At 38.4% G+C, this 24696-nt stretch overlaps 2 protein-coding genes across 6 annotated transcripts in view; both read left to right on the forward strand.

Moving 5' to 3' along the window:
* Nucleotides 1-24471, forward strand: part of LOC116102746 (olfactory receptor 2AG1-like) — a 42915-nt gene extending 18444 nt beyond the window's left edge. Inside the window, exons 1-5 of one of the 4 annotated variants that reach the window (XM_031387769.1) lie at nt 9576-9656; nt 12567-12750; nt 21561-21704; nt 22136-22366; nt 23504-24471. In XM_031387769.1, coding sequence (XP_031243629.1) covers nt 23524-24471 — 948 coding nt within the window. In that variant the 5' untranslated portion in view covers nt 9576-9656; nt 12567-12750; nt 21561-21704; nt 22136-22366; nt 23504-23523. Of the gene's footprint in view, nt 1-9575; nt 9657-10905; nt 10935-12566; nt 12751-21560; nt 21705-22135; nt 22367-23503 lie in introns of those variants that run through there. The other 3 variants (XM_031387770.1, XM_031387771.1, XM_031387772.1) reach the window with 3 other exon arrangements.
* Nucleotides 8303-11528, forward strand: LOC116102743 (olfactory receptor 2AG2-like). 2 transcript variants are annotated; one of them, XM_031387765.1, is made up of 3 exons: nt 8303-8390; nt 9405-9656; nt 10548-11528. In XM_031387765.1, exons 2-3 carry the CDS (start codon nt 9619-9621, stop codon nt 11518-11520), a joined length of 1011 nt encoding a protein of 336 aa, XP_031243625.1. In that variant the 5' UTR covers nt 8303-8390; nt 9405-9618; the 3' UTR covers nt 11521-11528. The 2 variants fall into 2 exon arrangements, with proteins under 2 accessions (XP_031243625.1, XP_031243626.1); XM_031387766.1 differs by having other exon boundaries at nt 10581-11528.
* Nucleotides 24472-24696: the final 225 nt, after the last annotated feature.

The following is a 24696-nucleotide window of genomic DNA, read 5'->3' on the forward strand; positions in this document are numbered from 1 at the left end:
GTGATAATTTGACTTCTTCCTTTCCAATTCGTATCCCTTTGATCTCCTTTTGTTGCCTAATTGCTCTCACAGAAGCTTTTCCATTTGATGAAGTCCCATTTGTCAATAGTTGATCTTAGAGCCTGTGCCATTGGCATTCTGTTCAGGAAATTTTCCCCTGTGCCAATGTTAGGCTTATTCTCACTTTCTGTTCTATTAGATTTAGCATACCTGCTTTATATGGAGGTCCTTGATCCACTTTGACTTGAGCTTTGTACAAGGAGATAAGAATGAATTGATTTGCATTGTTCTACATGCTGACTGCCAGTTGAATCAGCACCATTTGTTCAATATGCTGCCTTTTTCCAACTAGATGGTTTTAACTTCTTTGTGAAAAATCAGGTGAGTATAGATGTGTGGGTTTATTTCTGGGACTTCAATTTTATTCCATTTACCTACATGTCTGTTTCTGTACCAATACCAGACAGTTTTTAACACATTGCTCTGTACTACAGCTTGAGGTCAGAGATGGTGATTCCCCCTTAAGTTCTCTTATTGTTGAGAATAGTTTTCAAAATCCTTGATTTTTTTGTTATTCCAGATGAATTTGAGAATTGCTCTTTCTATATCTGTGAAGAATTGAGTTAGCATTTGATGAGAATTGCATTGAATCTGTAGATTGCTTTTGGCAAAATGGCCATTATTACTATGTTAATCTTGTTGTTCCATTAGTATGGGAGATCTTCCCATATTCTGAGGTCTTCATTTCTTTCTTCAGAGACTTGAAGTTCTTGTCCTACAGATTTTTCATTTGCTTGGTTAGAGTCACACCAAGGTATTTTATCTTATTTGTGACTATTATGGAGGGTGTTGTTTCCCTAATTTTATTCTCAGCCCATTAATCCATTGAGTAGAATAAGGCTACTGATTTGCTTATGTTAATTTTATATCCAGCCACTTTGCAGAAGTTGTTTATCAGCTTCAGGAATTCTCTGTTTGAATTTATGGGCTTGCTTCTGCACACCATTATATCATCTGCAAACAGTGATATCTTGACTTCTTCCTTTCCAGTTTTATTGCTTTGATCTCCTTGAGTTGTCGAATTGCTCTGGCTAGAACTTTGAGTACTATATTGAAAAGATCGAGGGAGAGTGGGTGGCATTGTCTTGTCCCTGATTTTAGTGAGATTGCTTCAAATTTTCCTCTATTTAGTTTGATGTTGGTTATTGGTTTTCTCTATATTGCTTCCATTATGTTTAGGAATGGGCCTTGAATTCCTGATCTCTCCAAGACTTTTAACATGAAGTGGTATGTTTTGTTAAAGGCTTTTTTAGCATCTAATGAGATGATCATGTGTTTTTTTCTTTGGATTTGTTTATACAGTGGATTATATTGATGGATTTTCATTTGTTGAACCATCCCTCATTCCTGAGATGAAGCCTACTTGATCATGGTGAATTTTGATGTTCTTAGATTCAGTTTGTGAAAATTTTTATTGAGTATTTTTGCATCAATATTCATAAGGGAAATTGATCAGAAGTTCTCTTTCTTTGTTGGGTGTTTGTGTGGTTTAGGTATTATTGTAACTGTGGCTTCATAGAATGAATTTGGGTAGTGTTCCTTCTGTTTCTCTTTTGTCAGATAGTTTGAAAAGTATTGGTATTAGGTCTTCTTTGAAGGTCTTATAGAATTCTGCATTAAAACCATCTGGTTCTGGGCTTTTTTTGGTTGGAAGACTTTTAATAACAAGATTCTATTTCCTTAGGGGTTATAGGACTATTAAGATGGTTTATCTGATCCTGGTTTAACTTTGGTAACAGGTATTTGTCTGGAAAATCATTCATTTCATCCGGATTTTCCAGTTTTGTTGAGTATAGGTCTTTGTAGTAGGATCTGATGATGAATTTTCTCAGTTTCTGTTGTTATATATCACTTTTCATTTCTGATTTTTCAATTTGGATACTGCCTCTGTGCTCTCTAGTTAGTTTGGCTAAGGGTTTATCTATCTTTCTCAAAGAACCGGCTCCTGGTTTTATTGATTCTTTGTATATAGTTCTCTTTGTTTCTACTTGGTGGATTTCTGCCCTGAGTTTGATTATTTTTTGCCTTCTACTCCTCTTGGACCTGTTTGCTTCTTTTTGTTTTAGAGCTTTCATATGTGCTGATAAGTTGCTAGAGTATGATTTTTCCAATATTCTTTTGGAGGCACTCAAAGCTATGATTTTTCCTCTTAGCACTGCTTTCCTTGTGTCCCATAAATTTGAGTATGCTGTGTCATCATTTTCACTGAATTCCAGGAAGGCTTTAATTTCTTTCTGTATTTCTTTCATGATCATATTATCATTGAGTAGAGAGTTGTTTAGTTTCCATGGGTATATGGGTTTTCTGTTATTTTTGTTGCCGTTGAAGTCTAGCCTTAGTCTGTAGTGATCTGATGGAATATATAGAATTATTTCAATATTCTTACATCAGTTGAGGCTTGTTTTGTGACCCATTTTATGGTCAACTTTGAAGAAGGTACCATGAGGCACTGAGAAGAAGGTATATTCTTTTGTTTTAGGGTGAAATTGTCTTTATATATCTGGTAAATCTATTTGCTTCATAACTTTTGTAAGTTTCACTGTGTCTTTGTTTAGTTTCTGTTTCTATGATCTGCCTATTGGTGACAATGGAGTGTTGAAGTCTCCCACTATGAGGTTTAATGTGTACTTTGTGCTTTAGTAACAGTTCTTTTATGAATGTGGGTGTCTTTGCATTTGGGGCATTGATGTTCAGAATTGAGAGTTCATCTTGGTGGACTTTCTTTTTAATGAGTATGAAGTATCCTTCCTCATATTTTTTCACAACTTTTGGTCAAAAGTCAATTTGATTCGATATTAGAATGGCTACTTTCTTTTTCTTGGGACCATTTCCTTAGAAAATATTTTTCCAGCCTTTTTTACTCTGAGGTAGTGTCTGTCTTTGTCACTATGGTGTGTTTCTTGCATGCAGCAAAATGCTGGGCCCTGTTTATGTATCCAGTCTGTTAGCCTATATCTTTTTATTGGGGAATTGAGTCCATTGATATTGAGAGATAATAAGAACAAGTGATTGTTGTTTCCTGTTATTTTTATTATTATAGGTGGAATTATGATTGTGCCACACTCTTCTTTTGGGTTTGTTGTGAGAAGATTAATTTCTTCCTTTTTCTTGGGTGTGGTTTCCTTACTTGGGCTGGTGTTTTCCTTCTGTTATCCTTTGTTGGGCTGGGTCAGTGGAAAGATTGTTCAAATTTTGTTTTGTCATGGAAAATCTTGGTTCATCCATCCATGGTGATTGAGAGTTTTGCGAGTTATAGTAGTTTGGACTGGATTTTTTTTTTTTTTTTTTTTTTTTTTTTTTTTTTTTTTGGTTTTTCGAGACAGGGTTTCTCTGAGTAGCCCTGGATGTCCTGGAACTCATTTTGTAGACCAGGCTGGCCTCGAACTCAGAAATCCACCTGCCTCTGCCTCCCAAGTGCTGGGATTAAAGGTGTGCGCCACCACTGCCTGGCTGGAATTTTTTTTTTTTTTTCATTTAGGCTCTGTATAACATCTGCCCAAGATCTTCTGGCTTTTAGAGCCTCTATTGAGAAGTCTGGTATAATTCTGATAGGTCTTCCTTTATATGTTACTTGACCTTTTTCCCTTACTGCTTTTAATATTCTTTGTTTTGTGCATTTGGTGTTTTGATTATTATGTGACTGGAGGAATTTCTTTTCTTGTCTAATCTATTTGTCATCATATAGGCTTCTTGTGCATTTATGGGCATCTCTTTCTTTAGGTTAGGGAAGCTTTCTTCTATAATTTCATTGAAGATATTTACTGGCCGTTAGAGTTGGGAATCCTCATTCTCTTCTATTCCTATTATTCTTAGGTTTGGTCTTTTCATTGTGTCCTAGATTTCCTGGATATTTTGGGTTAGAATCATTTTTGCTATTTTGCATTTTCTTGGACTGTTTTGTCAAGTTTTCTTTGGCATCTTCTATGCCTAAGATTCTCTCTTCTATATGTTGTACTCTGTTGGTGATGCTTGCATCTATGACTCCTGATCCCTTTCCTAGATTTTCCATCTACAGGGTTGTCTGTCTTTGTTATTTCTTTATTGTTTCTATTTCCATTTTTAGATCCTGGGTGGTTTTATTCAATTCCTTCACCTATTTCATTGTGTTTTCCTGTATTCCTTTAAATGAATTATGTTTCCTCTTAAGGGCTCTACCAGTTTACCTGTTTTTTCTGTATTTCTTTAAGGGAGTTATTTATGCTCTTTTTCTTCCTTTTTTATTAGATATTTTCTTTATTTACATTTCAAATATTATCCCCTTTCCTGGTTTCCCTTTCAAATAAAACCCCTATTCTCTCTGGCCTCCCCCTGCTCACCAAACCCCCTCTCCTGTTTCCTGGCCCTGGCATTCCCCTACACTGGGGCATAGAGACTTCATAGGACCAAGGGCCTCTCCTCCCATTGATGACCAACTAGGTCATCCTCTGCTACATATGTAGCTGGAGCATAAGTCCCACCATGTGTACACCTTGGTTGGTGGTTTAGTTCCTGGGAGCTCTAGAGGTACTGGTTAGTTCATATTGTTGTTCCTCCTATGGGGCTGCAAACCCCTTCAGCTCCTTGGGTCCTTTCTCTAGCTCCTCCATTGGGGACCCTGTGCTCAGGGTAATGGATGGTTATGAGCATCTACTTCTGTATTAGTTGGACACTGGCAGAGCCTCTCAGGAAACAGCTCTCTCCCTACCTATTCAATATTTTACTTGAAGCCCTAGCTAGAGCAATTAGACAACAAAATGAGGTAAAAGGGATACAAATTGGAAAGAAAGAAGTCAAATTATCACTATTTGCAGATGATATGATATTATACTTAAGTGGCCCCAAAAATTCCAACAGAGAACTCCTAAACCTAATAAACAACTTCAGCAAAGTAGCTGGGTATAAAATTAACTAGTACAAATCAGTAGCCTTCCTCTACACAAAGGATAAACAGGCTGAGAAAGAAATTAGGGAAACAACACCCTACACAACAGTCACAAATAATATAAAATACAAAGCAAGTGAAAGACCTATATGACAAGAACTTCAAGACTCTGAAGAAAGAAATCAAAGAAGAACTCAGAAGATGGAAAGATCTTTCATGCTCATGGATTGGCAGGATTAATATAGTAAAAATGGCCATCTTGCCGAAAGCAATCTACAGATTTAATACATTCCAACTCAATTCTTCATAGAGTTAGAAATGGCAATTTGCAAATTCATCTGGAATAACAAAAACCTAGGACAGTGAAAACTTTTCTCAACAATAAAAGAACTTCTGGTGGAATCACCATCCCTGACCTTAAGCTGTACTAGAGAGTAAATGTGATAAAAAACAAAACAAAACAAAACAAAACAAACAAACAAACAAAACCCTCAAAACCCTGCATGGTATTGGTACAGTGAAAGACAGGTAGATCAATGGAATAGAGTTGAAGACCCAGAAATGAACCAACAAATGTATAGTCACTTGATCTTTGACAAAGGAGCTAAATCCATCCAGTGGAAAAAAGACAGCATTTTCAACAACTGATGCTAGTTCAACTCGCAGTTAGCATGTAGAAGAATGCAAATGGATCCACTATTTTCTCCTTGTACAAAGCTCAAGTCCAAGTAGATCAAGAATCTCCACATAAAACCAGATACACTGAAACTTATAGAGAAGAAAGTGAGGAAGAGCCTAAAGCACATGGGCTCAGGGGAAATTTTCCTGAACAGAACACCAATAGCTTATGCTCTAAGATCAAGAACTGACAAATGGAACTTCATAAAATTACAAAGCTTCTGTAAGGCAAAGGACACTATCAATAGGACAAAATGGCAACCAACAGATTGGGAAAGGATCTTTACCAATCCCATATCCAATAGAGGGCAAATATCCAATATACACAAAGAACTCAAAAAGTTAGATTACAGAGAACCAAATAACCCTATTAAAATGGGGTACAGAGCTAAACAAAGAATTCTCAACTGAGGAATACCCAATGGCTGAGCAGCACCTAAAGAAATGTTCAACATCTTTAGTCATCAGGGAAATGCAAATCAAAACAACCCTGAGATTCTACCTCACACCAGTCAAAATGGCTAAGATCAAAAGCTCAGGTGACAGCAGATGCTGGCGAGGTTGTGGAAAAAGAGGAACACTCCTTCATTGCTGGTAGGATTGCAAGCTGATACAACCACTCTGGAAGTCAGTTTGACAGTTCTTTAGAAAATTGGACATAGTACTACCTGAGGACCCAGCAATACCACTCCTGGGAATATACCCAGAAGATGCTCCAACATGTAGTATTTATGTTCTTCTTGAAGTCCTTTATCATCTTTATGAGATGGAATATTAGATAAGAATCTTGCTTTTCAGATATGTTTGGGTATCCAAGGTTTGCTGTGGTGGAAGAACTGGTTCTGTTGATGCCAAGTAGTATTGGTTTCTCTTGCTTATGATTTTGCTCTGGTTGCTTACTGTGTTGCTATCTCTGGTGTTGGCTGGCCTTGTAGTCTCTGAATAGAGCCTGTCCCTACTGTGAGCCTGATAATATTGGGCCTTTTTGGGTCAGGCTGTCTCTGGGTATGCGAGAGTATCTAGAGAGCATGATCTGTGAGTCTGACTGTGTTGGAACTCTTTGGAGTCTTGTTGTCTCTGTGTGAACGGGGTAGAGAGTGGGGACAAGAGTATAGGATCCATTCCCAGTTATACATCCAAACTGTAAGGAAGATGAGTCTCTGGCTGGGCAGATCCCAGTTAGAGAAAGTATTGGGGTGGGGCTTGGGGGCTCACCTGTGTGCCTGGATATGTCAGAACTCATGGGATTCAAGCTGTCTCTGGGTGTGATTGGGGTGGGGAGGGCTGGAGCACAGAATCCATTCCTATGCAGTAATGGGAACCAGAAGGCAGAAAGTTAATCTTATTGAATCTTCCAATGCTGATCCCCTGGCTTGGCATGTCAGCACACCTTACCCATTACATATGCTATTCAGATTGAGGTCTTGCTCTAGCCCACATATTCTTGCCTAGGAGCTCAAAGACCTAATACATGGTGATGAGAACTCACCAAGAAACAATGAACCACTGTGGAGTCTCTATCAAAAAAAAAAAAAAAGAAGTCTTGCAGTTTCTGTGAGAGTTCCATTCTCCAACACCCACTGGGCTTCTTGTGTGTGCTGGCTGTTATCAGGTGCAGGAGCTAATCACAGGAATGCTAATATCAAGTCTTCTTTCTTCCAACTCTTAACATATTTGTACCTTCCAAAGCCGATTGGAGTCTGTTTCTCCTTTCTACCTTGCCATGCACATATTCACATGGACACATGTCTACTTATTTGGTGACTACAGAACTCAGCTGCTCAGGCAGCAGTTACCACAGCTACCATTGGTGTAAATCAGGCTATGGCCTACCTCTTAACCAGTTCCCTCCTCATTCTCCTTCCCTAGTCTCTTCATAGCCACTCATTACACAAGTAAATGCTAAGTAATGACATTCAAGAGTTGATTGCTTATTATTTTAAAATTTAAGAAAATTAAGTGGTCTCTATTAATTTGTTGACTATGACTACAAAATAACATAAATAATAAAAACTACTACACAAGTTCAATAGAAGAAGTACCCTTAAATAACTAGTCAGTTTATTTTTATAAAACTAATATTTATTCTGGTTTTGAATTTTTCTGCCATGATTATTAGAACTCTGGATATGGCATCAGCTCCTTGCTTGATGCTCTGCCTTAGCACTGAATCACTGTTTCTCCATTATAATGTTTAAGTGTGTATCTGTCAATTATCTCTCAGTTTTAAAGGTTCATATAGTACTTGCAAGTTTTTCCTTTTTGCAACAAATTCTCACCTTCTGGAAGTGTCTCATTTCTTCCTTGAGAACACATTTAAACATGTATCTATGATTTTGTACAACTGTTAATTATATGATTTAAGTTATTTGTTATACTGAAAACTTTTTTACCTATTAAATTGTTATTCCAGTGCTGGTGGGATTGCAAACTGGTGCAAGCACTCTGGAAATCAACCTGGTGATTCCTCAGAAAATTGGAATTAGCTATACCTGATGACCCAGCTTATACCACTCCTGAGCATATACCCAAAAGATACTCTACCATACCACAAGGACACATGCTCCATTATATTTTTAGCAGCCTTATTTGTAATACCCAGAAACTGGAAACAACCCAGATGTCCCTCAACTGAAGAATGGATACAGAAAACGTGGTTCATTTACACAATGTACTACTATTCAGCTATTAAAGATGAGGATATCATGAATATTGTAGGCAAATGGATGGAACTAGAAAAGATCATCCTGAGTGAAAATATCATCCAAGAACCAAAAGAAGGATATGCATGGTATATAATCACTGATAAGTGGATATTAGCCAAAAAAGTACAGAATACCCAGGATATAACCCACAGACTGCAAGAAGTTTAACAAGCAGAAAGGCCCAAGTGAGGATGTTTCAATTCCACTTAGAAGAGGAAACAAAATCATCATGGGAGGCAGATGCAGAGGGAGGGTTGAATCTGGATGGGAGAGAAGAGAGGAGAGTAAAAAGGGGAACAGGATAATATATAGGCAGAATAGGAGAGAAACTCAGAGGACCAGAAGAATGAATGGAAATAGCTTCTTGAGGTATGAGGCAAGGGGACCTTATAGAAAGTCCCAGAAACCCAGGAAGTGAGAGACTCTCAGAACTCGATGGGGGTGGCCATAGCCAAATGCCCAAGAGTGGGGAGAGGGATACCTGCTGGAAGAGGGGGAGCATCTTCTCAGATGCAAAAGGGAAGGGTAATGGAATAAGGAATGTTGGGGGTAGACCAGGAAGAGGCAATGACAGGAATGTAAATAAATGAAATAATCAATTAAAAAACATTTGCCTAAAACAGTACAAACTATTTAGACATGAAGTATACCAAAAGGAGACAGTCTTATGGATCATTTACTATAAATACTAGAATATCTTGCTGAAAAAAGTTGTAATTAGTAAGTAGACATTGTATAAAAGGATGGTTCCATTTCTTATTTGTTCTCTTTATGAATCCTGCATCCGATGGTGAGAGAGAGATGTGGCCTCAGAGCTGATTCAGAGCCAAAGAGCTCAGAAAAACAAGCTAGAAAACACGCCCAAGAGGGCTCATTAATGTACCTTTTCTTAGATTCACATTTCCAGGGGAGGCCATTTCAGCTGGGAGATAAGTCCCTCTAAAGACAGCAAAAGAAAAAAGATAAAAAGAAAGCCATGAGCTCAAAAGACAGTGTGCTCCTCCACAAAGCCTCCGTTTACCCCTATGCTCAGTTATGTTTAGGTGGGGCCCTTTGGACAGTTTCTACTTCTTTCATACACCATTGATCTTTGCTCCCAGATGGAAGAAGCAATAAAGAAATCTGAGCATCTGGACCCAAGACCAGATAACTGACAAGAAGCTAGAGGATTTCTTTCCATGAAGCTTGTTAAACAGAAAGTTTCTACTCATTCTCAGATATGAGAACTGGAAGACCTCTGGACCCATAGTATACTACCTGAAGACTGTTAGCTGCCTGGCGGCACAGACATCTATCTTCAGAAAACATCTATAGATGAAAGGAGGAACAAAACAGCCCAGACACCTGACATTGTAAGAATTCCTTCCCTACTTAACCAACTTAGCAAAACAAACAAATTAGGTACTACCGAAAAGTCCCTTCTTCCCTTTTTTGCATTAAATAACCTCAATCTTCATGCAGTTGTAGTGGAGCAGAGGTGGTCAGACAGCTAGGATTCTTATCATCTGAGGTAATGAATTTGTCTCTCACATAATGAAATGTGTAGCCTCTGAGCATTTTATGACAATAAATAGAGTTCAAAGCAGATCTTTAGCAATTAAACTAAATTTTCAGAGTTACTACTGCTTTGCATTCAATTATCCTTTCAATTACTCTATTTTAGGATCGATAAAGGCATGTCCAGATCCCACAAATACATGCACCTACTTTGTAGTAAATACACATCACTTTACACTGTAGTAATAGTACATCAATTTTTGCAAAGATGCCATTATTTAACACTTAAGTAATAATAAGATATAATGCTTTGCTATCACATTTATGTGCAGTGGTGTACTAGCATACCCTTGTGCGCTCCTTACTAGTAACTTCCATGTGCTGATGTCCTACTGCCTTGAGTCCTGCTGTACCATTACATCCTATGCATTTCTGCTACAGTATATCTGTATATGGCTGCACCATTACATCCTATGCATTTCTGTTACAGTATATCTGTATATGGCTGTACTGGGACATCTATATTTTCTACATTCTAAGAATCTTGTAGTATAGAGTTGAGTACCTCCCTTCCAGGAGTAATTTCAATACCCATCTTCAGAACATTTATCAAGATATAATTAAAAGCCAAATTTAGATATTAGCAAGCAAAGTTATTTATACATAAGAGAGTATTGGAGTATCAAAGTGCTAACATCAAAGCTAGTTCTATAATAATAAAATTCAATTGACTCCTCTGTTTCTAGGCAACTAAACATATCACTCAATATGGATTTTAGGAACTCGACCTTGGGCAGTGGCTTCATCTTGGTGGGGATTCTGGATGACAGTGGTTCTCCTGAACTGCTCTGTGCCACAATCACAGCCCTGTACATGCTGGCTATAACCAGCAATGGAGTGCTACTCCTGGTCATCACTATGGATGCCCGGCTCCATGTGCCCATGTATCTCCTACTTGGACAGCTGTCTCTCATGGACCTCCTCCTGACATCAGTTATCACTCCAAAGGCTGTCATGGATTTTCTGCTCAAAGACAACACCATTTCCTTTGGGGGTTGTGCCCTTCAGATGTTTCTAGAACTGGCAATGGGTAGTGCAGAGGACCTCCTTCTGGCCTTTATGGCCTATGACAGGTATGTGGCCATTTGTCATCCTCTAAATTACATGATCTTCATGAGGCCAAGTGTCTGCTGGTTCATAGTAGGTGCTACTTGGATCCTGGCATCAGTGATAGCCCTAGGACTTACCATCTACACTATGCAGTATCCCTTCTGTAAATCCCGGCAGATCAGACACCTGTTCTGTGAGATTCCTCCATTGCTGAAGCTGGCCTGTGCAGACACCTCCACATACGAGTTGATGGTTTATTTGGCAGGTGTTTCTATGCTGATTCTCCCTCTTGCTGTTATTCTGGCCTCCTATGTACGAATTCTGTTTACTGTACTTAACATGCCCTCAAATGAGGGCAGGAAGAAAGCCCTTGTCACCTGTTCTTCTCACCTGATTGTGGTTGGGATGTGGTATGGGGGTTCCTCACTCATGTATGTCCTTCCGAGTAAATTTCACAGTCCCAAACAAGACAATATCCTCTCCATTTTCTATACTGTTGTCACTCCGGCTCTGAATCCCCTCATCTACAGCCTGAGGAATAAGGAGGTCACAGGGGCTTTAAGGAGAATTTTTGGAAGACGGTTAGTGCCAGCACAATCCACTTTCTAGTTAGTTCCTTCTAATAGCTACCTTCTAAACTTACTTCTTCCTTAAAGTCAGATTTCACTATGAATGTAATACTCCTGGGCAAAGAAAGCCATTAAATGTGTATATGTTGATTTAAAAGTAAGGGAATGAAACATCCCTTATTAAATACTTTTTGGCTATTTACTCCAAGAGATATTTTATAGGATAATTACCCAGAAAAAACTTCTATGTGTATTTATATGAATCATTTCAGTTCAGTTCAGGCAATTAATTATCTCAGCCAGTTATAGTCACTTAAAATGTTTCTTCACACTGAGATGTTTTTTCCTTATCGTATAATGGCCTTGCAGAGCAATGATGAAGAGATTCAGGTCTGCTGTCAGAGTACAGCTGTTGGAATTCAGTGTAATTTTCTTGTCTAACTTAAAACATGTACATACCCTTTCTCAACCAGGTCTTTAAGTTATAAATTCTATGTAACAAAACACCCATTTATACCATTGCCATGAGAGCTAATTAGACAATACACATAAAGACTTTCAAAGAAGAAATATCTTGATTGCTTTCTGAAATATGATGATTACATCATGAATTTTAACAGTCATAAAGCCAAAATTGTAATGATAGAATATGAGTGTTTTTTAAAATAACTATCTATTTTGTTGCTATTAAATATGATCACTAAAATTTCTGGGAATTTAAACTGGTTTGGTCTTGCCCAGGTCTTGTGCATACCTGTTACAACTACTGTGAGTTAATATGTGTAACTGTTTGGTTGTATCTGGAAAGCACTCTTTCTTTGTAATCATACACTACCTCTGCCTTCTATAATTTTTCTACTTACAATTCTACAATGGGTTGAGGCTTTGGTGGTAAAGGTATGATACAGATGTCCCACTTAACCTTGACCAATCCGTAATCTCCTATTCTCTGTACCTTGCAAAATTGTAGGTCTCTGTGTTAATTGCCATTCATTGTGAAAAAGATACTTCTGTGTGTCTAGAGTGATGCACTGGTCTATGTATAGAAGGATAAGTCATTTTAATGGTTCAATATTCTTTCTTCAGCAGATTAATAGTAGTAGGTTCCCTCATACATCCTATGAGCTGACTAGCCACGGATTCTTGGTTCCAATAACTGTGTCGGATCTGTGGTAAAATTTGTGGAGTGAGACTTCAATCCAATCCAAAAGTTCTTCGTTACTTCCATGACTTCCACACAACTATTGCACAAGTGGGCACATCTCACCAGGTTGGTCATTATCATAGCTCACAAGGTCTAAGATATGTTTGGACTGATAATTCCTTTATATCCCTTTCGCCATTCTTTCACTGGTAAAGCTAGGCAATTAAAAAGCCTCCAGGTCAATACCAGTTTGATATCTCCAAGCTCTATAATTCATCATGTGTCTTTTTAAAAGAAATTATTGTTTGTTTGTTTGTTTATATTTACTTTACACCTGGATCACATCTTCTCCTTCCTCTACTCACCATAAGTCCCTCTCACCTCACCTTCCTGCCATCCTCCTGTCTTCCCTTTCTCCTTAGAAAAGGCTAAGAAAGAGGGAGGTCTCCCATAGGTATCAACTCATCTTAGTATATCACATTGCTGTAGGACTAGGTGCATCTTCTTCCATTGTGGCTAGGCAAGGTAGCCAAGTTAGGGGGAAGGGGTCTGAATGCAGGTAACAGAGTCAGATACAGCCCCTACTCCTGCTGTTAGAAGTCCTGGCATGTGGTGTCTTTAGTAATTGACTGTTCAATGGGGTAACTAACAGCAATGGCAATAACAATCAATATTCAAGGGTCTATAGGACCTGGCTGGCTAAGAACTTCAATAGAGATAATACATTCCTAGCATTGGGCCTTTTGATTTGTTAGCCTCTGATGTCTAATAGAAAGTAATTAATATCTGTCCAGGTATTAGGACCAAGAATCACTGGCTAGACAGATCATAAGGCTTATGAGAGAACTCTTAGTTGTTCCATTATGGGGTAAATTCATTTATTTCTGCAGCAGTAGTTTTCTGTGATATTTTTCATTTCCTCGGTGTTAGTTATCCCTCCTCACTTTTCTCCCCCATCCTCCTTTCTATACCACATTTGATTACTGCTGTTTCATTATTCCCTTTCCCCTGCTTTATCTCACTTTCTCCATTGAATGTTGCCATCCCCACATGGTCCTTTTCTAATTTTCTGACCTCTGTGGGCATCTTAAAGAAAACACACATATGTAAAGACTCAGAGTTAACATTCATGAATGAATGAACACGAGACATTTTTTATTTCTGGATATAGATTATCTTACCCAAAATGATGTGTAAAAATGATGAAGCTTTATGTTTTTTGTATTACTCACTTAGTTTTACTTTTAATAATAACCCTTCCATTTCACTTTTATTTCTCATTCTCCCTTCTTTATTTTGTCTTTGGCTGAATTACATACTGAGCAAAAGGCACAACTAGTTTTAACAGGCTGCCTCCTCCTGGGGCTAGAGAGATGACTGAGAGGTTAAAGGGTTGGACTGCCCTTCCAGGGATCCTGAGTTCAATTTACACCAACCACATGGTGGCTCAGAACCATCTGGTGCCCTCTTCTGGTCTGCAGACATACATGCAGGTAGAGTACTGTATGAAAGGCTGTCTCCTTGGTTCTGCTATCTTTCCTCTCTTCATCATTTACAGTACAAAACTGCATGCATCTGAGTGAACACACACATGCACTTGAGAGAAAAAGAGATGGACACACACACACACACATCAGAAAACAACAATATGCCTGATTCCTAGTTGCAAAATAACCTATAAACATAATCTAACTGCTTTCAAATTTTATATAAAATAAATATGACATTCTGAAAACTATCAGTGTCCAAGAAAAATTTAAAATAGCAATTGTACTTAAAACAACAACAATTAAATTGTAATGAAGGAAGTGCAGCAAGTATAGTGCACATGGGGACATTTTAGACATGAATGGTGGTATTCAAAATTATTGAGGAAGAAATGAGTAATGGCACCTTTAATTAAAACAGTTAAATACTTTGAAAAATGGTTAGTAACTCACAAGTATAAATTTCAGATACCATCAATATCAAATTACTAAAATCTGAGTTCCATGTTGTTCCTTCATTATGAGTAACTTCTTTATTCTTAGTATTGCTTTTATTGTGCCATATACATTTAGGTATTTTATGTTTTCAGTTTAATTTGGCTCTACGATTAAAATTTTTTCTCATAAATTCTTCAATGATTTAATAAAGATGAAAGAGATTATCCATGTGGTATGGTAGCTGTATGAAGATACAACATGATTAAAAATGGACACTTGGGAATATAGCAAAATTTTGTACGTACTTTAAGTTTTCTGTTTATAATGTGACTTTATTGATTTGTCAAAACTTGCAAGCTATATAAAATATTGATTTCATTCTGTTAAATTGTGTCTTATTTTAAAAATGAAAAAGAAATGGTTATTCTAATGAATAAAAACAAAGTCTTTAAATTTTGCTTCTGAAATTCCATCAAGAATGCTAATGAGATTCTCCCTGGTACCTCTCCCCTGACCTTCACGACCTTCATCAGACCTGTGAATCATGAACCATACAGGTTAGCTTCCCTTCTCCCACTTATCTTCACTGCTTGCTAAATCCTCTGGGGCATCTCCAGCTTCCACAGGCAGTCGAATATCACCAACAGACTTCCATTCTTCTACCACTTCTCTGCCCACTTTCATCACACCTGCAAATCATGAACCATACAGGTTAGCATCATTTACCCTACCCACTTTTCCTAATCAATGAATTCTCTAGGGTACCCCCAGCTGCCCTGAGCAGTCTGCTATTCCTGGCAGACTCCTATTCTCTGACCACCTCTCCACCTACAATACAATCATCAGATCTGTGGATCCTGAAACATACATATCTGCTGATCTGGAGCCACACAGCCAATGATGGATGTGAAAACAGGATCCTTCAACTGCATACAAGAAGCATAACTCAGCTTTAAAGATAGACATCACCTCAGAATAAATGTTTGGAAAGAAAGTTTTCCTAGCAAACAGACTCAAGAAGTAAATAGGAGTTGCCATTCTAATATCTAATTGAATAGAATTTCAATTAAAATTAACCAAAAGAGATAGGAAGGACACTTCAAACTCATCAAAGGAAAAAATGACCAAGATGATATCTCAATTCTAAACATCTATGTTCCAAACACAAAGGCACACACACATTTGTATAAATACATTGCTAAAGCTTAAATTGCAGAGCAAACCACACACATTAATAGTGGGAGACTTCACCATACTACTGTCACCAACTGACAGGTCATCCAGATAAAAACTAGAGAAATGGTGAAACTAACAGACATTAACAATCAAATGTACCTAACAGACATCTATAGAATATTTCACCCAAACACAAAAGAATAAAACTTCTTCTTTGCACCTCATGGATTCTTCCACAAAGTTGATCACGCACCCAACCAATGGACAGAAAGTACTGATCCCTGTGGTTGAATTGTCTGTCGGTCATCAAGGGGAGGAGAGCCCCTTGGTACTATGGAGGTTCTCTGCCCCAGTGTAGGGGAATGCCAGAGCCAGGAAGGGGGAGAGGGTGGATTGCTGAGCAGGGGAAGGGGGAGGGAGTAGGGTTTTTTTTTTCCAGAGGGGAAACTAGGAAAGGGGAAAACACTTAAAGTGTAAATAAAGAAAATATCTTAAAAAAAAAAAAACTAAAAAACTGGGGTCAACACAAACATTCAGTTCTGAATACATTCCTGGAAAAAAAAGTTGGAAGAAGCTGAGAAGGAAGGCAACCTTGTAGGAGGACCAGCAGTATCCATTAACCTGGACCTCCAAGATCTCTCAAACGCTGAACCACCAACCAGGCAGCATATACTAGCTGACAAGAGGCCCCCAACACATATACAGCAGAATATTGCTGGGTCTTGGTTCAGTCAGAGAAGATGCACCTAACCCTCAAGAGACTGGAGGCCCCAGGGAGTTTAGAGGTCTGGTTGGGTGGTTGGTGGGGGTTGAGGACATCCTTGTGGAGACAAGGGGTGTACAGTAGGGATGGGATGTGGAACAGTCAGAGGGTAGACATGGTGGAGATAAAATTTGGAGTGTAAAAATAAATAAATAAATAAATAAATAAATAAAATAATAAAGGATAAAAATATTTCACCCAAACACAAAAGAATATACCTTCTTCTCAGTACCTCATGGATCCTTCTACAAACTTGATCATATACTTGGTCACAAAGTAAGCCTCAACAGATACAAGAAAATTGAAATAACACCTTGTATTTTATCAGACTACCATAGACTAAAAGTGGACTTCAACAACAACAAAAACACCAAAAAGTTGTTCATGGAAATTGAACAACTATCTACTCAATAATCTCTGGGTCAGGAAAGAAAGAAATGAAAGAAATTAGAGACTTTCTAGAAATCAATGAAAATAAAGGCATTTATGGGACACAACAAAAGCAGCGCTAAGAGAAAAGTTTGTAGCACTAAGTGCCTCTAGAAAGGAATTAGAAAGTTCTCATATTAACAATTTAAAAGGGCACCTGAAATCTCTAGAAAAAAGAAGCAAGCACACGAAATAGGAGTAAAGGGCAGGAAATCAAAATCATGGCTGAAATCAATCAGTTAGATACAACAACAACAACAGCAACAACAAAACAATGAAAAGAATCAACAAAACCAAGAGGTGATTCTTTGAGAAAATCAACAAAATAGACAAACCCTTAACCAAACTAACCAAAGGACAGAGATACAGTATATAAATAAAATCAGAAATGAAAAGGAAGAGATAACAAGAGACACTGATGAAATTCAAGGACTCTTAGGGCCTTACGTCCAAAGACTTTATTCCACAAAATTGGAAAATCTTGATGAAATGGATAATTTCCTGGATATATACCTCTTACCAAATTTAAATCAAGTAAACTATTTAAACAACCTATAACTCCCAAGGAAATAGAAGCAGTCATTAAAAATGTACAAACCAAAATAGACCCCAAAATCTGTACAGGGTCAGATGGTTTTAATGCAGAATTCTACCAGACTTTCAAAGAAGAGGTAATACCAATTCAGCCCAGAGATACATGGGTGATTCGAGATTCAAAAATCCATGAACATAATCCACCATATAAAAAGCTTGAAAGAAAAAAATTATGTGATCATCTCATTAGATGCTGAAAAGCCTTTGACAAAATCCAACACCCCTTCGTGTTAAAAAAAATCAGGGCTACAAGGCAAATACCTAAACTTAATGCAATATATATCAAGTCAGTAGCCACCATCACAACAATGGAGAGAAACTTAAAGCAATTCCACTAAAATAAGGGACAAGACAAGGCTGCCCACTCTCTCCATATCTATTCAATATAGTACTGGAAGTTCTAGCCAGAGCAATAATATAACTAAAGGAGATCAAGGGGATTCAAATTGGAAAGGAAGAAGTCAGATGATATGATAGTATACATAAGTGACCCAAAATTTTACCAGAGAACTCTTAAAGCTAATAAATACCTTTAGCAAAGTTGCTGGGCACAAAATTAACTCAAAGAAATCAGTAAACCTCCTTTATACAAATGATAATACGGCCAAGGAAGAAATTAGGGAAACAACATCCTTTGCAAAAGCCACAAATTAGATCAAATATCTTAGTGAAACTCAAGCCAAGCAAGTGAAAGACCTGTATAACAAGAACCTCAAGTCACTGAAGAAAGAAACTGAGGAAGATATCAGAGGAGGGAAACATTTCCCATGCTCATGGATCAGTTGGATTAACATAGTGAAAATGGCCATTTTATTAAAAGGAATTTACATATTCAATGCAATTCCCATCAAAATTTCAACACAATGCTTTACAGACCTTGACAAAGCAATTCTCAACTTCATACAGAAAAAGAAAAACAAAACAACAACAACAACAACAACAACAACAACAAAAACAGGGTAGCAAAAGCAATCCGGAAAAATAGAACTTATGGAGGTATCACCATCCCTGGCCTCAGGCAATACTACAGAACATTCATAATAAAAACAACATGGCATTGGTATAGAAACAAATAGGTTAATCAATGGAATGGAATTGCAGACCCTGAAATAAATGCATACATATATGTACACTTGATTTTTGACAACGAAGGCAAAACCACACAGCAGAAAAAAGACAGCATCTTCAACAAATGGTGCTGGCCTAATTGGATGTCTCTATGTAGAGTATGCAGATAGATCCATACCTATTACCCTACACAAAACTCAAGTCCACATGGATCAAAGACTTCAACATAAACCTACTTACACAAAACCTAATAGAATGGAAAGTGGGGAATAACCTTGAACTCATATTTACAAAAGACACCTTCCTGAACAGAACACCAATGGCTCAGGCTCTTAGATCAGCAACTGATAAATGGAACCTCAAGAAACGGAAAAGCTTCTGTAACGAAAAGGACAGTGTCAATAGGACAAATCAGCAAGCTAAAGATTAGGAAAGGATCTCCATCAACCCTACATCGGACAGAGGACTATTATCTACAAAATATGTAAAGAAGGCAAGAAGTTCTACATCAAGAACCCAAACAACTTAAGTAAAAAAAATGGGTACAGAGCTAAACAGAATTCTCAATATACAATCCACAAACCACAAGAAACTCAAGAAGAAGGAAGACCAAAGTGTGGATGCTTCATTCCTTCTTAGAAGGGGGAATAAAATAAACACCTAAGGAGTTGCAAAGACAAACTATGGAGCAGAGACTGAAAAAAGGACAATCCAGAGACTACTCCACCTGGGAATCCTTCCCATATTCAATCATCAAACCTAGACACTATTGAGGATGTCATCAAGTGCTGGTTGACAGGAGCCTGATATAGCTGTCTCCTGAGAGGCTCTGCCAGTGCCCTACTAATACAGAAGTAGAGGCTCACAACCATCCATTGGACTGAGCACAGGGTCCCCAATGAAGGAGCTAGAGAAAGGACCCAAGGAGCTGAAGGGTTTGCAGCCCCTTAGGACTAACAACAATATGAACCAACTAGTACCCTCAGAGCTCCCAGGAACTAAAATCATCAACCAAAGAGCACACATGGTGCGACTAATGGCTCCAGCAGCATATGTATAGCAGAGGATGGCCTAGTCGGACATCAATGGGAGGAGAGGCCCTTGGTCCTGTGAAAGTTATATGTCTCAGTATAGGGGAATGCCAGGGCCAGGAAGTGGGAGAGGGTGGGTTGGTGAGCAGGGGCTGGGGGAGGGAACAGGGTTTGGTTTTGGTTTTAGTTTTGGTTTGTTTCCCCCCACCCCACCCCGCCTCCCCCCCTAGGGGTAACCAGGAGAGAAGATAGCATTTGAAATGTAAATAAAGAAAATATCTAATTAAAAAATTTTAAAAATTAAAAAAAATTTTAAAAAAGAAATGTTCACAGGACCAAGGGCCTCTCCTTCCGTTGATGACCAACTAGGCCATCCTCTGCTACATATGCAGCTGGAGCCATGAGTCCCTCCATATATACACTTTGGTTGGTGGTTTAGTCCCTGGGAGCTTTGGGGGGGTACTAGATAGTTCATATTGTTGTTCCTCCTGTGGGGCTGCAAACCTCTTCTGCTCCTTTGGTCCTTTCTCTAGCACCTTCAATGGGGACCCTGTGCTCAGTCCAATGGATGGCTGTGAGCCTCTACTTCTGTATTAGTCAGGTATTGTCAGAGCCTCTCAGGAGACAGCTATATCAGGCTCCTGTCAGCCAGTACTTGTTGGCATCCACAATAGTGTCTTAGTTTGGTGACTCTATATAGGATGGATCCCCAGATGGGGCAGTTTCTGGATGCCCTTTCCTTCGGTCTCTGCTCCACACTTTGTCTTTGTAACCTCTCCCATGGGTATTTTGTTCCCCCTTCTAAGAAGGACCAAAGTATCTCCACTTTGGTTTTCCTTCTTCTTGAGTTTCATGTGGTCTGTGAATTGTATCTTGGGTATTCTGAGCTTCTGGGCTAATATCCACTTACCAGTGAGTGCATACCATGTGTGTTCTTTTGTGATTAGGTTACCTCACTCAAGATGATATTTTCTAGTTCCATCCATTTGCCTGTGAATTTAATGAAGTCATTGTTTTTAATATCTGAGTAGTACTCCATTTTGTAAATGTACCACATTTTCTGTATCCATTCCTCAGTTGAGGGACATCTGGGTTGTTTCCAGCCTCTGGCTATTATAACTAAGGCTGCTATGAACATAGTGGAACATGTGTCCTTATTACATGTTGGAGCATCTTCTGGATAGACACCCAGGAGTGGTATAGCTGGGTCCTTGAGTAGTACTATGAACAAATTTCTGAGGAACTGCCAAACTGATTTCCAGAGTGGTTGTACCAGCTTGCAATCCCACCAGCAATGGAGTAGTTTTCCTTTTTCTCCACATCTTCATCAGCATCTGCTGTCACCCGAGTTTTTGATCTTAGCCATTCTGACTGTTCTGAGGTGGAATCTCAGGGTTGTTTTGATTTGCATTTTCCTGATGACTAAGGATGTTGAACATTTCTTTAGGTGCTTCTCAGCCATTTGGCATTCATCAGTTGAGAATTCTTTGTTTAGCTCTGTACCCCATTTTTAATAGGGTTATTTGGTTCTCTGGAGTCTAACTTCTTGAGTTCTAAATGGCAATCAACAGACTGGGAGAAGATCTTCACAGGTTTCAGAGCTGGTTATACGGTGCCATTGATGATTCCTTTTCCCTGCGAATGCAGAGGTCTTTCTAGTAACATGAACACTAGTCAGGAGCTGTGAAGCTTCTAGTTGGGAATCACATTTTTCCATGTTCAATGTTTTTGTATTTTCTGTCTTACTGTTTGTTTTAATTTTTTGGTTTGTTATTGTTTTGTTTTGCCATAGTGTTTTGGAGAGAGCAAGAAAATGAATCATGAAATTTGGTGGGTAGTGACAAAGAAAGGAATTAGAAGGAGTGGCAGGAAGAGAGTGAAAGATGTCAAAACTGAAAAAATTAGTGAATTTTTAAAAATTTTAAAATGGATTTTGAATATTTTTTCTAGGTTTAAAGAAAACTCTGGGAAAACCAGGTAGTAAATTGCTATAATCTCAGCACTTTGAAGCCTTTGGGAGTTGGATCCTAAATTTCAGAAGTGAATAAACCTACTGTCTTAAATCTCATTAAGTGACAGAAGACATCAGGAAAAGTAAGCTAAGAAAAGCCCAAGAGGATTCCCTAATTTGCTATTCCTCAGACCACTATTTTCAAGCTAGACTTTTTAAGTTGGAAATAAGTCCTTCTGAAGCTATGCACAAATAAAAGGAGAGAAGTGATGAGATCAGAAGGCAAAGTACCCTGTTCCTAGATAAGGTCCTGGCTTACTATTGACCCCAGGAACATTCAAGTGAGTTAGCATTCAGCTTGGACAGCTGTTCTAATTTCTATCTATTCCCTGCATCTTTTATATATTCCTATATTTGGAAGCAGTGGTAAAGAAAACTGAGTATTCAGACCCAAGAGCTATCTGGAAAATGAAAAAGCTAGTGGGGCCCCCTTTATACCATAAGCAAGGGGGAAGTAGTTTCTACTACTTCCTTTCATATCTAATAATAGGAAAACCATCATCTTACTTTATAGGAAACTACTGAAAACGCATAAGCTGCCTGGCTGCAACCACTCCCATCTCAGAGCACACTTGCAGGTGAAAGGAAGAATTACAACTGCCCTGACAGCTGATACTACAGACTCCTGACCCACTGAAGCATCTTAAAAAGAAAACAACTGCTGTGAAGGCAAACTACATCTGATCTCAACTGTGGTAAAGCATCTTCAGGCTTTAAGCAGCCCAAGGGAAGCTGAGGTGGTCAGGTAGCTAGATGCCTTACAACCTGAGGTAATGGTATGTCTCCCTTTTAATGAATGGATGCATTGAGCCAATCCACAACATCGAGTTAAGAGCAAATACTAAGATCAGAAGCTACGGAATCAGGTTTCATGGTCTCCTTTTCCTTTTTTCTCTGTTTTTATTTTTTTAATATTAACAAGGACAGAAGGCTTTGAGAGTCTGAGAAGGGGAGATGGTGAGTCTAATAAATCATGGACATGTGTGAAATTGTTGAAAGAACAAAATTTACTAAAAAAGTATTATTTAATCCTAAAACACGGAAGATAGAGTCACCTGGAATTGATGGAGATTCTGTGTTATAGTCTAGACCTCGGTACTTCCTCTCTTGTAGAAATTGTAACATAGGTCTTTAGACTTTGTAGATGTTGCTGGTTTTGGATAATGATGAAACCTCCCAAAAGCCATCCAATGCAAAGAGATATTTGTTTAATAATTTCAAACAATTTAACTGTTAAGTTACTAATGGCCTACAGAAAGGCCAAAGGAACCTAAGGAAATGCTAATGCACATATGTCATGATGAATGATTTGTAGAAGCCTAGTTATAAATAGATGATCATTTCTCGAGCCCCATATAGTAAATAAAAACATAAATCCTTAAAAATTGAAATGGGAAACAAAACATAGCAGTACTTCTTGAAATCACTTTAAAGTTTCAAATTCAAAATATTTCTATCCAGCAACTAACTAAAATATTTAAAACCATTTTCTAAACATTATACTACAATGACACATGTTAGGATATTTCTTTGATCTTAAGAAAGACCTTAAACTTTTGGAAAGATGTTGTAGGTTTAGTATCCTGGGTAGTACTTTATGAGGTGACTTCTTAATGTTTATACTACCTATTCTGCACATGGCTGGATCTTTGTGGTGATGCAAGTAAGAAAGAGTCAAAGATGAGGACAGAGAGACAAACAGAGGGACAGACAGATGGACAGATAGGCAAACAGAGAGTGAAAGTGGGTGTAAATCAAAATAAAGCTTTCTGGAAAAATCCCATGTTGCCAGAGTCATACAGAGTAGCATAAAGTGCTATTGAGCATGGCAATTGGCAAACTGAGTTCATATTAACAAAACTTCACTAACCATGTTTTCTAGGTAACTAAAGCTCAAACAGAATGGAATTCTGCAACTCCACCTTGGGAAGTGGCTTCATCTTGGTGGGGATTCTGGACGACAGTGGTTTTCCAGAACTACTCTGTGCCACTATCACAACTGTGTACTTTTTAGCCTTGACCAGCAATGGACTTCTGCTGCTGGTCATCACCATGGATGCCCGGCTCCACGTGCCCATGTATCTTCTGCTCTGGCAACTCTCTCTCATGGACCTCCTCCTCACATCAGTCATCACTCCAAAGGCTGTAATAGATTTTCTTCTCAAAGACAACACTATCTCATTTGGGGGATGTGCCCTTCAGATGTTCCTGGCACTGACACTTGGTACTGCAGAGGATCTTCTTCTGTCCTTTATGGCCTATGACAGGTATGTAGCCATTTGTCATCCTCTGAACTATACAATCCTAATGAGTCAGAAAGTCTGCTGTTTCATGATAGCCACCTCGTGGATTCTTGCATCTCTCAGTGCTCTAGGCTATAGCATCTACACCATGCACTATCCTTTCTGCAAGTCCAGGCAGATCAGACACCTCTTCTGTGAGATCCCTCCCTTGCTGAGGCTGGCCTGTGCAGACACCTCCACATATGAACTCATGGTTTATGTGATGGGTGTGACCTTGCTCTTTCCAGCTCTTGCTGCCATTCTCACCTCCTACTCACTAATTCTGCTCACTGTGCTCCACATGCCCTCGAATGAAGGCAGGAAGAAAGCCCTTGTCACCTGCTCTTCCCACCTGACTGTGGTTGGGATGTGGTATGGAGGTGCTATCGTCATGTATGTCCTACCCAATTCCTTCCACAGCCCCAAACAAGACAATATCAGCTCGGTTTTTTATACAATTTTTACTCCCACTCTGAATCCTCTCATCTATAGCCTAAGGAATAAGGAAGTCACTGGGGCTTTGAGGAGAGTGCTTGGGAAAAGGTTGTCAGTACAGTCTACATTCTAGTTAGTTCTAATAGCTGTCTTTCAAACTTTAGTCCTCCAAAAAATAAGAGTTTTCTAGAATGAATGAAATACTATTGGTAAAACCAAGAGAGTAACTGTGGTCTTTTGATAGATAAGTATAAGATATTACTACAAATTTTTAAAGTACTCTTTGGATATTATGAGGTACTTGATAAAATTAAATCCAGCCTCTTTAAAATTATTTTCTATGGCTTTAAAAGTTATA

Source organism: Mastomys coucha, unplaced genomic scaffold (genome assembly GCF_008632895.1).
Source record: "Mastomys coucha isolate ucsf_1 unplaced genomic scaffold, UCSF_Mcou_1 pScaffold21, whole genome shotgun sequence".
Lineage (NCBI taxonomy): Eukaryota > Metazoa > Chordata > Mammalia > Rodentia > Muridae > Mastomys > Mastomys coucha.

Excerpts from the sequence above, each read along its gene's own strand:
- LOC116102743 (XM_031387765.1), top strand. The coding sequence starts at position 9,619 with ATGAAAGGAGGAACAAAACAGCCCAGACACCTGACATT. Across the intron at positions 9,657-10,547 it reads CAGCCCAGACACCTGACATT|GCAACTAAACATATCACTCA; the intron begins GTAAGAATTCCT and ends CTCTGTTTCTAG.